General features: G+C 44.9%; 2 protein-coding genes across 3 annotated transcripts in view; one reads left to right on the top strand and one right to left on the bottom strand.

Annotated features, from left to right (window-relative positions):
• SARDH (sarcosine dehydrogenase) overlaps positions 1-8,728 on the top strand; it is a 51,661-nt gene extending 42,933 nt beyond the window's left edge. Inside the window, exons 19-22 of one of the 2 annotated variants that reach the window (XM_028714703.2) lie at positions 1,718-1,880; positions 3,428-3,596; positions 5,012-5,147; positions 6,997-8,728. In XM_028714703.2, the coding sequence (XP_028570536.2) occupies positions 1,718-1,880; positions 3,428-3,596; positions 5,012-5,147; positions 6,997-7,122 (594 nt within the window). In that variant the 3' untranslated portion in view covers positions 7,123-8,728. The remainder of the gene's footprint in view (positions 1-1,717; positions 1,881-3,427; positions 3,597-5,011; positions 5,148-6,996) is intronic. The other variant, XM_028714704.2, reaches the window with a different exon arrangement.
• An 83-nt stretch (positions 8,729-8,811) lies between these two features.
• DBH (dopamine beta-hydroxylase) overlaps positions 8,812-13,649 on the bottom strand; it is a 33,682-nt gene continuing 28,844 nt past the window's right edge. The window contains exons 12-13 of the mRNA XM_028714705.2: positions 12,872-13,031; positions 8,812-9,857 (exon numbers count right to left, since the gene is read on the bottom strand). Of these exons, the coding sequence (XP_028570538.2) occupies positions 9,723-9,857; positions 12,872-13,031 (295 nt within the window). The 3' untranslated portion in view covers positions 8,812-9,722. The remainder of the gene's footprint in view (positions 9,858-12,871; positions 13,032-13,649) is intronic.

Here is a 13,649-nt window from a genome sequence, read left to right as displayed (position 1 = left end):
TCTGAAGGTTGACAATCTAATCAGGAGGGGTGTGAATGTTCAGAGCTTTTTGTAGGTGGGTGGGAGGCTGGAAAAGAATTAACCCTTTCCTTAAATTTTCAGAGGTTATGCTCAGAAAGCAGGGTTGGAGAGGAGAAACTGCAGTTATTTTGCCACATGCCACAGAGCTGAAGAGTGATTGGAAAGCATGTGGGTTTGGGGGCTGCTGTCAGGATAGATGCAGGAAGCTGCCACCAGGTTGCTGAGCTTGCATAGACTAGTGTTGCTGGATCTGACTGGCAGGAGCTCTCCTAGAGACCCTTATGACCCAAATCCTTTTGGCTGAAGCTGGTGATAACTGAGCATGGTCCCTCGTAAATGTTTCTACCTGTTTGCCTCTGAATGCCAGTTGCTGGGAAACATAAGTGTGGAGAGTTGCTTTTGTGCTCTGGTCTTGCTTACAGGTTCCCAACTGGGGTATCTGGTTGTCCATTGTAGCAGAACAGCTGACCCTCTGTCCTGATTGATCTATTGTGATAGTAGGACCTCTATGCCCAGAGAAAGTCTACCTTTGGATGCCAGATGGTGGGGTCCTGGTTGAGGGCTTTTCAGAAGAGGCATCTGGTTGGCCACTGTAAGAACTGGATTCTGGACGAAATGGGCCATTGGCCCGATCCAGCAGCCAGGCCCTTCTTATATTCTCTGACAGCTGAGGGACTCTCCACATGGCCAATCAAAGCTGATAACTTGACACTTCCTTCCATGTCTCACTTTGTTCCCTGTCCTTAATAAACGGATTTGAACAGCTATCCTCCGCTTAGGAGCCCATGAATATTTCATCTGGCTAATCTAGATTAATGCAACGTGTCGTGTTAAATGATCATCTCCGGAGGAAGGCTTGGAAATCAGCAGGGCTGACGGCTCCATTCCTCCGGGTGGTCGGGGAGTGGGGGGCTCGTCATGCTGCTGACAGGCCCCCATTGTGCTGGTGTAATTGTCAGTGCCTCATTCCCTTCCAGGGGTTTGATGGGACTCAAGGATAGGAAATAAATCTGCTATTTTAAAATACATCCCGTGGGGAAATTCAGAGGACCAGAAGAGCAAGGAGCGAAGGAGAAAAACAACTGTGAGGTGTCCCGTTGTATTAACTCAGTTGCTCTGGTGACACGCCATCTCCCGTCTCTAGCACCAGTAGGCCAACTGTCGCAAAGTTAGAACAAAAAAAAATATATGACTGTAGATGGGCGAAAGGGGTGAAGAGCATGACACACTGAATAAAAACCCAAGTTGAGACACAGGGCAGGTTCTCCCATTAGGTGCTGGCCAAGGGTGGCATTCTTTCTTTCTTTCTTTCTTTCTTTCTTTCTTTCTTTCTTTCTTTCTTTCTTTCTTTCTTTCCTCCCTCCCTCCCTCCCTCCCTCCCCCCCCTCTCTCTCGTAAACATATCTCCAGCACTCCACAGCCTCCCTGGCTGCCCTGTGGGATGAATTAACTTCCTGACATCTTCCCCAGGCTTTAAATGATGTGCTGGCACCCAGTGAGGCTGCAGAGAGGTCAGGCTACTGGTGAGGTGATATTTGGAATAAATGAAAAGCCATTCCCAAGTGTCCCCGGCCACTTCAAAACTAAGGCAAGGATGGGAAAACAACAATACCATTGTGAGAACAGGGTTAGATGGGCCACTGACCTTATCCAGCATCCAAGTTCCTCTTTAAGTTCCTATGTTCTTCCTTCTCAGGTCCGTGCCATGAGGCTGTCGTTTGTGGGAGAGATGGGCTGGGAGCTTCATGTCCCCAAGGAGCACTGCGTGAGGGTCTACCGGTCAGTTATGAAGGCTGGCGCCAGGCATGGCATCATCAATGCTGGCTACAGGGCCATCGACTCTCTCAGCATTGAAAAAGGTGTTTGGACAGTCCTTGCTTCTATCTGCAGTGATGGCCTGGAGACAGACTTCTATCTAGCTCAGATATTGGGGATCCTGCACTGCCCTCTCAGTGCCCTCTTATCATCCCTGCCTATTAGCTTTGCTGTTTATGGCCTGGTGGGATTTGGAAATTCAGCAACATCTAGATGGCAGCAGAATGGGAAAGGCCAGCTAATACTGACTGTCCATTCTTTCCAAGCCCTTCCAGGAGATCCCAAGGATTGATGAACCTGGGACTTCTTGGTCCCATGGAGGGGGAACCTGTGACCCTCTAGATTTTAGGCAGCCCTTATAATCCATGACCATTGGCCATACTCAGTCCATCTGCATCTGAAGGTGCAGAGGTTCCCTCTGAAGCAAGGGTAGACAACATGATGCCCTCTAGACATTGTTGGACTTCAGCTCCCATCACCATCTCTGACAGTTGGCCATGCTGGATCTGATGAGGGATGGAGTCCTCAAACATCTGAAGGGCCACAGGTTTCTCCACCCCTGCTTTCATGTTTTCAGTTTGTCTTGAAATCCTGCTGGAATTCCTGACTAGTTGTGGTCATGGATTGAAGATGCCACTGAAACCCAGACCTGTATAATAACTGGATAATCAGATTTCCCCTCTGAACATTATTTGAGTGTTGCCATTTTGGATCAGGCTAAGCCTTCTCAACAGCCGCTTTGATTCAAACTCTACTGGCAGCTGTGTCTGAATCTCTCTCTGTGTGTATGCCAAAAGCCCACAGTCATAATGGAGGCTACAGACTTCTTTGCACTCATTCCATTCCTGTTTCCCAGACTTGATTGATTATTTCCCCATTTCTCAGGCTACTTATGATCACAGAGATGCCATAGCTCTTAGGGGAAGGGTCATAGCTCAGTGGTAGAGCATATGCTGTGCATGCAGAATGTCCCAAGTTCAATCCCCATTTGCCTGGGGAAAGCTCCTTCCTGAGCTAGGTAGACTATTAGTCTGACTTGATAAATAGCAGCTTCTGGTGGTTCTAGATCACTGAAATTGTATTTCCTATCTTGGGAATACTATTATTATCATAGGAGCCAACTCCTAGCAGCTGAGGGGTCTTCAGCTTCCCCAGTAAAATATTTGAGGGGGCTGGGGTCCCTCAGAGTTGATGGGCATTGCCATTCAAATGATGTACATGCACCAAATCATATGATCAATTACCTGCCCCCCCATATTTTATTATTGTTGCTATTTAATATTAGTAGTTGTAGTAGTTGTAATTGTTATGTAACATTTGTAACATGCATTTGCTCTGAGTAGGTTAGGTCCTGGAAACATGGATTTGGTGGGCTGGTAGGAAGTTGTCTCTCTCAGAATAGGCTTGGATGAAGCCCAATGTCTCTCAAAATGGATTTGGATGAAACCTGATTGTCCTATAAGGATGGTCGGAGGGAGCATGTCAAAAAACTGGGCACTTTCTGAGTTGATCTGGGTGGAGGGAGCTTACCTTCCATTGCCAGGGAGTCATCTCTATGTGGTCTGTCTGTGGCTGTTGTGTTTCTTCTCAGGCTATAGGCACTGGCATGCAGACCTCCGTCCTGATGATACTCCCCTAGAAGCTGGCCTGGCTTTCACATGCAAGCTCAAAACTGACACCCCTTTCCTTGGGAGGGAAGCCATTGAGGCTCAGAAAGCAGCTGGAATATTCCGCCGCCTCGTCTGCTTCACCACTGATGAGTGAGTAGCCACTGGTAGGCAGTTGCATGTATCTGATGGCATCTAGCTCAACATTTCTGATCAGACTCTCAAGTTGGCCTTCAGGCCTCTCTAATTTGCAAAAGGACAAGGACTGTCACTCAGCTAGTAGAGCACATGGCTCTCCAGGCAGAAGTGTGGACTCCACACCATCTCCAGGCAGGGCTGGGAATGTCCCTCCTGCAACCTTGAAGAGTCAGTGTTGACAGTACTGAGATGGATCAATCTAAGTCAGCCTCCTCCATTGCCCTCTGCAGATGTCAATGTCAAAACTTCTCCAGATCTTTACAAAACAACTGCTACTTCCTATCTTGAAGAAGTGTGCATGCACACAAAAGCTTATACCCAGAAAAAACTTAGTTGGTCTCTAAAGTGCTACTGGAGAATTTTTTTAATTTTTATTTATTTATTTTGTCTATGTCAGACCAACATGGCTACCTACCTGAATCTAGAACTGCTACTTCTATTGGGTATCCTATAATTGGAATCAAATCTGCAACAGGCTAGTCCATGTTAGTCCTACTCAGAGTAGCTGATGCACATTTTTAACTTAGCTCCACTGATTTGTAATGGATCTACTTTAAGCAAAACCTATTCACAGAACCCCCCCCCCCCAAGTTTTGCTTGATAGTTCATAATATTGAGAACCAGGTTTTCATCTGTGATTGGGTACAATTGGACATTATTTTGAATCAAGATGATGGACGGAACCTTTCAAAACTACCCTGATTTTAACCAAATTTTGCACAATGGTTCCTGAACCAGTTTTTATCTATATTTGGATCCAATTGGATGCCATTTTGAATCAAGATGGCAGACCAAACCTTTCAAAACTGCCCTAATTTTAATCACTGATTTAAAAAATGCACTGACTTTTGCATTTCTTAGAATTCCTGGGCAACATACTGGGTGTGACACTGCTAGTGTTGAAGGACTGGACGTTTTTGATGGTTCACGTTTCATGTAGTTTAGCAATTACCTTCATTTAGAAGTGGGTGCATCATGGGTATTTTAATTTCTGAACAAGTTTGATGGCTAGTGTGCAGCACTTTTTAGCACTGACTGTTTCTGACAGCTGACAGATCTCATATCCGAAGCCTTCTAAAAGGAACAGGAGATGCCAGCAGCACTTGAAATACCGAAGCAAAGATTTCGAAACGTGCCCCTGAATTGCATTCAACCTTTTGACACATTGCTTTGTGAAATTGGGAAATGATAAAGCTGGGAGAGGATCTTGTGTTGGATACTTGCAAATGTTTGTTTATTCGATGCTCTAGTCTCTCTCCTCAGTTCCTGAATTTGCAGCAAGGCAAGTTTCTGACATGATTTGCCCTCTGCCATAAACTTGCATCATACCTGATGCCTTTCTACCTAATGTCTTTCTCTGCTCTCTCCAGAAAAGTGCCAATGTTTGGTTTGGAGGCCATCTTCAGGAATGGCAAAGCTGTTGGGCACATCCGTAGGGCAGACTTTGGGCATGCTATCAACAAGACAATAGCTTATGGCTACATCCGGGATCCTGATGGTGGACCGGTGAGTCTTGGAAGCAACACATCTCCAAGTTGCATTGAGATGAGTGGGCAATTCTGTATTTGGTGCTAGGAGTGCCAATTATACTTGAAAATGCAGGCTTTCTGTTCCTGCCTTTAAAAAACCTACACGAAACATTACAGGGAGGTTCCATGAGTTAGTGCCAATGAAACTGCATCAGGTTTCTTTTTTTGGGGGGGTAGTTGTTTGATTAATTGGTTAATTAATTAGAATTATTACCTGGGTTGACACAATTATGAAACCCCAGATTGGGACCATGGGTCAAGTCAGGGTGAGAACCGGGTGGTGTGCAGCCCTCTCTGATGAATTGGTTTGTGGCTGTTCTTGTGTTTTATTCATATCTTGTTTCTTTCCTATTTTAAATCTCATCATGAGCTGTTGAGAGAGCTGTAGGGTAACTAGTTGAAATACTTTTAAAATGAATAATTATGGAGGGGCAGTAGTCCACAGTTCTTTAGCAGCCCCTGCCTGCCTGCCCACCTTTTTCCCAATCCAAGAAGGCGATACACCTGTCACTGTGGACATGATTTCCAGCAATTTAATGACTTTGCCTTCCCTATGCCTTTAGCCTATTCCCTTCTCCCTTTTGCTGGCATCTAGTAATGCAACAGAGGAGCCTTAAGCGAAAAGTGGGGGGGGGGAGCTTGACATCAAAGGAAGGGAGGGAGGGGTGGTGTGTGTGTGTGTGTGTGTGTGTGTGTGTTGGGGAGGGGAGGAATTGTTGGTGAAGCTGAAATCTCTTGACAGTTTGTTTTGGACCAGATGGACAAGCCACAAGGGACGAGGGCTTTTGTGTGCACGTGCAAGAGGTTGAGATGGGAACACTGTGCTGTCACGAAATGAGATGATGATAAGGTTTCCTTGGGTGCACTGTGACATTCAGCTGTTCCCTGCTGTGGATTTAGGGTCATTGACCAATTATGGAGTTTTTACTTGATACGTTGACTTTTTATTGATGAAGCTGTGTTGGCCTGTGTGCCTTAGAACAGGGGCTGTATCTCACTGGGAGAACATTTGCTTCAAATGCAAAAGATTCAGTCCCCAGCATCTCCAGGTAGGGCTGGAAGAGACTCCCTTTCCGAAACCCTAGAGAGTCACTGCCAGTCAGTGTAGACAGTACTGAGCTAGATGGACCAAATATCTGAAAGGCAGCTTTCAATGTATCTGTTTAATTCAGCCTCTGCTTTCAGAACCATGGGTCTGGAATTTTGCTTTTTTAAAGAAAAATGAATTGCAGCAGCAGAGTGCAGGTTCAATCCCCAGCAACTCCCATCTGAAACCCCTGGAGAGCCATTGCCAGTCAGTGCAGGCAGTACTAAGTGAGATGGACTGACTATAGAAGGCAGCTTTCTATATTCCAGAATAGCAATTTTGATGCAGTGTTTTGCTGTTTGTTTACTGAACTTTCCTTTCAAGCACCTCCAGTGTTTTCTTCACATTGCTTGCTGCCCACATAACAGTATCCTTGAATTGATGTGTTCAGAAGGGTACCTCACCTCCAAAAAACCTTTAGTTCAGGCACTGTGAACCCCCAGTTAAAGGAGTGGAAGGGGTCCCTATGCTGGGAAACAGTGCTGCTGCTGCTGTTGTGGCAGACAGGTGATGTTCTGCTGAGTGGACTGATCACCAAATGTGCCCTGCAGAATGCATTGCTCATTAAGCAGATGTTTGACATGTGGGGTTGCTCTTTCCCACCTGGCATGCTAATCCCAGTCTCATTTGCATGTTAATAGCAGCCGTAAGAAGAACAAGGGGGAAAATTAAACGAAACCCTTTTGGTGGGAAAATATCTAATACTTATATCTACAACATGGCTTTGTCTCATCTTCAGGTCTCCCTGGACTTTGTGAAAAGTGGTGAATACACCTTGGAAAGGATGGGGGTCCCTTACGCAGCTAAAGCACACACTAGGACACCCTTTGATCCAGAGAACAAGAGAGTGAAAGGGATCTACTGAGATGGATGGACAAAGGACTGGACCATGACTAGACTATAAACTGGGTGGGGCAGGGGACAAATGATGACTCAGCAAAATTCCACAGAGCTTAGGACCCAAGGAAAACTTGAAGAGCCCTGCTGGACCAGATCAATGTGGAAGTGACCTCCACCAATTAATTGGTAGTGGCCAGTGAAATGCCTCAAGAAGAAGCTCTGTAGCAGATCATGACAATCATGTTCCTTCCCCCCACCCCACTCTACCCCATGCAGTGGAAGCTGGTCCATTAGGGCAAATGGGGTTCTGCCCCACCAACCCCACTCTGCCTTCAGCTAGCTCTTATATGCCTTCTTTCCTACTTACGAGAAGCCTAGGGAATGGCATTGCCTGTCAGCTTCCACCTCCTCCTCCTTAGTCTCAGTGTTGCCCTTTGTAGAAGTCAGCTCGTAGGAAGATGGGGATAACACTGGAATTAGTTGGCCCTGCCTGTCACTGGCTCTGGCTCCAGCTCCGCCTATAGCTTGGGCGCCCTGCGTTCCCCAGTACCAGTTTCAATGAGGATCAGCCCCTGTGATTTCTCTTCAGCATCCACTACTCCTGTCAATCTTACCATGAACTTCCTTTCCTGCTGAGATGCTTAACGCCTTCTGGGACATATTGTTATTTCTATTGACAACTGGACACAAATCGGTGCCCTGCTGTCTTGATTTCAACACAACCATCCAGCCCCTGTCCTGTCCAAGAAATCAGAGTTGGGTCACTATATGGCTTTTAACAGTGTGATCCTAACCTTGCCTGCTCAGAAGGCCCGCTGACTTCAGCGGCAGCTTGGGGATGCAGCCAAATTGATTAACTTTGCTTACAAATAAAAGCAGTTCTTGGGATGAAAGTAGCAGACTTTCTTAATGATCTGAGGGCTTGTCACTGTTAGGTGGCATTTTAAAAGAGGCAGGTGGAATGCCCTGTCTAGAAGCTAGGGATAAATACGCTTTAGGAGCCAGTGTGGTGAAGTGGTTATAGAGCCTTGGACTAGGACCCAGGAGGCTAGGGCTCAAATCCCTACTTAAGGGTGACAGCTGGTGGGGGAGCTTGGGTCAAGTGCTCTCTCTTGGCAAATCCAACTCACAGGGTAATTATGGTGACAAAATGGAGAGGAGGAGAAGAAGAAAACCTGTATATAATTATGTTTAATTTTATTGAATATTGAAATGAAAGTTGGGAAAGCTAATGTATTTGGAGCAGCAATGGAGGGAGGGAAAAAGAAGGAACATGGGGGAAGTCAGCTTTTAAATTTCTATTAATTTGGTGACAATTCATTGAAATTAATGGAAAATCAATTTAAAAAATTGGCAAAAAGAAGAACCCTGCAGGATCAGGCCAAAGGCCCATCTAGTCCAGCATCTTGTTCTTGCAGTGTCCAACCAGATGCCCCAGTGGGAATGAGCACAAGAACATTCTCTCTTCTGGTTTCCAGCAACCGATATTGAGAAGGAATAAGGCAAGCAGGGCTCTCAAGCAAACCATAGAGCTAGAAGTGACAAGCCAATTGTAACACCATTTTTGCAGATGCAGTTTCTGGGGACTAGTCTCCTGGTCTTCAAATACACAAATAAACAATGATGATTAATATCTTTGTGTTCCTTCCATAGACTGTGGGGTTTGTCCATCAAGGAGAAAAGAGTGCACATACACATTGCAGCAGGCTTGGTGTGATCTTTGCAATTACGTTTATTTATAAATGTTGCGGGTTGAGTTGTAACTATTAACGGGTTTGTGGGTGAAAAACACACACAGATGGTCCGTGTTCCTCCATCACATCAGCTCAGGTCCACAGACCAATCAGTCCTCAACACAGAGGGCATTAGGCTCATTTTCTGTGTTTTGACACTCCCACTCAATTTGATTATTATTTTAAAAGACTTCCTCTTTTGAGTTTTGGAGCAGAACTTGGGGTGGGTCAGAGGAACACCTGGTGGGATCTGGTTTGTAGGCAGAGCCAAAGGGGGAGTCAGGCCTTGTTATGTGCCTCAGAATGGGGCCATCCATGAAGATACATCTGTGAGGCTCATTTTTGTTTGAGAATAAGTCCTGTCGCTCACCCGCAGAGCTGCTATGATTGAAATCCAAGCATACTGCTCTCTGTAGGCTTGTTCTAACTTCTGAACAGAGCTTCACTCAACACCCCCACACACCTCAAAAAACCCTGGCTCGAGGTCTGCCTCCTGGGGTGGTAAAGAAATTCTCCTTTGCCCATTATCCTTTTATGAGGATTGCAGCTGTCTGCTTAAAAGCCCAACCTGTACTATACATTCCAAGCAGTATTATCACAGCTTAACATTTCTGCCCCCCCCCAAAAGAATCATGGGAACTGTAGCTTGTTCAGGGTGTTGAAAGCTGTTAGAGTTACAGTTCCCAGAGTTCGCTGTGAAGAGGGATTGATTGTTAAACCACTCTGAGAATTGTAGCCCTGTTAGGAGACACACACCCCACCTCCATTCTTCTAACAGTTCTCTGTACCCTTAATGAATTATTGGAGGGAAATAATATTTGGGGGAAGTTTAAACTGGTATCATAGTGCTTTAAATGTAAGGTGTGGATGAGGCCTAAGTTAGGTCCAGCTCTCACTTTAAAGGCACCTTGTTGAGTTTAACAAGAGTGGGAGACACTGGGGGACGGACTAGGTTGGGCTCGCAGCTTGACTCTGGTTCCTGTAGTATCTCTGTGATCTTCGGTACAGGTTGCCTCTCCCATTCACCCTGGAGAGAGAAGCAGTTTATTAATCATTCATCATCATCATCATCATTATCATCATCATTTTACATACATCCCATGGTAAGTCACAGTAACGTACAAATACACTGTAAAAACTGCTAAGAAATATTTTGAATAACAGTGCAAATCAGCAACAATGAACAAGAGGTTTATAAATGATAACAGACTGAATGTTTAGCCTGAAAAAGAGGAAACTGAAAGGAGATACAATAGCCATCTTCAAATATTTGAAGGGCTGTCACATGGAGGATGGACCAAGCTTGTTTTCTCCTGCTCTGGAGGGTAGGGTCCAAACCAATGGCTTCAAGTTACAACAAAAGGGATTTGGACTAAACATCGGGAAGAACTTTCTGACCACATTGGATGTTTTTAAGCAGAGGTTGGATGGGTGCTTTAGTTGAAATTTCTGCATTGCAGGGGGTTGGACTAGATGACTCTTGGGATCCCTTCCAACTCTATGATTCTATGATTCTGATTCTGTGAATGCCTAAGATAGAGACTTCATCCTGCTGGACAAGCTTGTCCAGACAGAAACATCTTCATTCGTTTCTGGAAAGTTCCAACAGGATCACAAGATTCATGCTGTTCTACAGAACAGGAGCAGCCATACTGAAAGACCTGCCCCGAGTTGTTAAAAAGCTGTAGTTCTGTTATTTTAGGAACTTTGAGGAGAAACTCAACTGGGGAAATAAGTGACCTTCCTGGGTATCTAAAAGTGTATATTTATAATAATAATATAATAATAATAATAATTTGTTACTTATACCCCTGATTATACTCAGAAGCATTGCTGCTTCCATTGCTGCCTCAGGAGGCAGAGCTTAGTCATCGTGGCTTGTAGCCATCAATAGCCTTCACTATTAATTTGTCTAAACTTCTTATAAAAGCCATCTAGGTTGGTGGCCATCACTGCCTCCCTGTGGGAGTGAGTTCCATAGTTTAACTATGCACTGTGTGAATAAGTTATTCCCCCACCTCTGTCCAGATAAGATAGCTGCTTTCAAAGGCATTTCTTAACTTCCAGTCCTTTAAGTGTTTGATGGCGAGCACTGAACTTTCTGCACAATCGGGGCCATGTGCTTGACCTCTCAACTCTAAGCCTTTTGTTCATCATCCCACTTCTTTGGGAACTAGATGCCAAAAAAATGAGGGGTGAATAGCAGAACAGCTCCAAAACTCTGGAGTGAGTTCAACCATCCAATGCCAAACTCAGGGAAAGAGGCTTAGAACAGCCCAATTTTTTTTAGGTATGGTCTTCTCACAGTGCGACAGATTCCTGATTCCATTCCAGAATGCAAATCTGGTCTTATCATTCAGCAGAGTGAGGCAGTAGCCTCAGGAGGAATGTGCAGGAAGCAGTGGCAAGCTGATGGTTTGACCTACACCCTCTAAACTAGCTTGCTGTCCTCAGATGCAATGGAGTCACCAGCACTGAAGTTATGATTCAACAGGGTTCTGCATGTGGAATTGGGTGGAATTGCCCCTAGAGACCACATGGATTCCAGGCATCAGCAGATGTGGAGCTCTGAGTCATCCCTAGTAGGCCTTGCCTTGGTGGATCATACAAAAGTTTCCCTAGCCTTGCACTGTCCTCCAAATCCAATAACTTCCCCTTCATAAAGTGGATTCAATCCTTCTATTTATGACTTAAACAGTTTGGGTGATTACTTTTAAAGTCCAACTACAGAAGCAAAGGTCTTCAGTGATGAAGGCTGCTCATCACATGTCCCTCCTGGCCAAGATTATTCATTGTCACTTTCTATGAGACCTATCTTTGGGCTGAAAGAGTCTAAAATAGACAGTCAAAAAGGCACATTTTTCTCTCCTGGGATGCCCTGAGAGCTGGGGTGCGTGTATGTATGTGTGTTTGGTGCTTTATATTCAATGTCACTGAGAAATACCTATGGAATTTTGCACTTCTGATATGAAAAGCATAAATCTGTTGCTCCAGAGGAGTCTCCAGTTGTGCTAGCTGTAGACCTTCATGCATAGGCAACACACTGTGGCCATTCAGGTCTGCATTACTACTTAGAAACATGTGCCTGTGCCTTTGGATGGGCAATGAAATGGGGAGAAAATTAGACAGTTGTGAATAATAATATGCATGCAATTGCAAAACAGGGCAAAATAATACTTGGAAGGGAGGAGGGGAACTTGTTCCACTTGTCTTCATCATGAAAAAAGAATGCAATGGGTTGTATCCAATGCTAGCCCTACTCAGAGTAGACCTATTGAAATTAATGGCCAAGACCAACTTGTCCAACATTAGTTGTGGGCTACATTCAAACAACACTTTATTCCATTTCCCTGATGTTGCCCAAACTATTAATTTGCACATTATATTTGCGCTTTCAAATAAAGTAAAAACCACTTCCTGAAATCTGGCAGAATATAGCAGAAGATTAGCACTCATTTCCATGTTATTTGATTCCAGGGAAAAAAATCCATTTGCAACCCCCTTAACCCAGAAAACTGTGGGAGTAAAGTGATGAAATTTTAAGCAGTTATACCATATTACAATTCCATCCTGCTGTTTTAAGGGGAGATGTGGGGGAACAGAAGCTCGCATGTGCAGAAGGGGTGGGGAGTATTGGCGTTGTCCCGTGATGTTCATCTTTATGTCATGCCACACCCAGTGGTGTGAATGACATTCAGCATGACATGCATTGCAGGGGTTTGGGCTAGATCAAAAAAGCCACTGTGGTAAAAAAAGCCACAGCTCCATAATGCCACAAGTACTGCCACATGAAAGGAACATTAGAACAGGACAGAAATGCTGGTTTTACAATCGGGAAAACTGATGCAATGTGCCCAGGATCTGAATAAACCTGTGGAGTAGACCCATTAATTCCAATAGTTCACTTAGATATTAGCCCTTGTGTTCATTGACAAAGAAACCCAGCACAGACCAAGGAATTGGTAAAACACCTTTGATTTCTCTGTCCACTTCCCCCAGCTTCCCCCAGCTTCCCCCAAAGTTCCTCATTGCTATACGTACCGGAAAAAGCACTGCTGAGGATTTATTACAATGCATAGAAATTGGGGCAAAGTCATACAGGGACTTCAGGACATCTCTGTTGAAAGAATTCCAAGGGACAGAAGCAAATTGCTCTGTGACAGAGGTCTCTGGGCATGTGCAGACATCCTCATCGTTAAACCTGCCAGAAGGAGAAAACTCTTGTCTTAGGAAGGGAAGAAGAGAAAAAGGCAAAGCCTCATAACATCAAAAACAGCTTAGTAGTACAGCACCTGCAGAAGGTTCCAGGTTCAATACCTAGAATCTGCAGGTGGAGCTGGGAAAAGACTCCCTGCCTGAAATCCCCAAAAGCCACTGCCAGTCAGAGTGGACAAAACTGAGCTAGATGGACCAAGGATCTGATTCAGTATAAGGCAGCTTTCTATGTTCCTATTAAACTCAGTCCTTCCTTCAGAATTCTGGGGACCAGAATCTTGCTTTATTTTAAGGGGCAGAGTGATAGTTCAGTAGAGCAAAGCAGCTGCTTTGCATACAAGAGGTTCCATCCCCAATGGTATCTACAGGTAGGACTGTGAGTGTCCCTGTTGATCGTATGTTAAATTAGGCTTTAAATAACCCTAATTAAACTTTAGCCCTGTCCCACAAATTGATTCTGGGTCTGGATTCAAGCTGGGTTGGGTTTTCTCTGTGTCAGCCCAGTTTGGGTCAATGTAGCCCTACCAGAGACCATTTTGGTGGATCCTCCAGCAAGCCAGTTTGTCCCTCAGTTAATGATCTCACATTAGGGCAATTACAATGC

The sequence above is a fragment of the Podarcis muralis genome, chromosome Z, assembly GCF_964188315.1.
Source record: "Podarcis muralis chromosome Z, rPodMur119.hap1.1, whole genome shotgun sequence".
Classification (NCBI taxonomy): domain Eukaryota; kingdom Metazoa; phylum Chordata; class Lepidosauria; order Squamata; family Lacertidae; genus Podarcis; species Podarcis muralis.
This window is presented reverse-complemented; position numbering and strand designations above follow the sequence as displayed.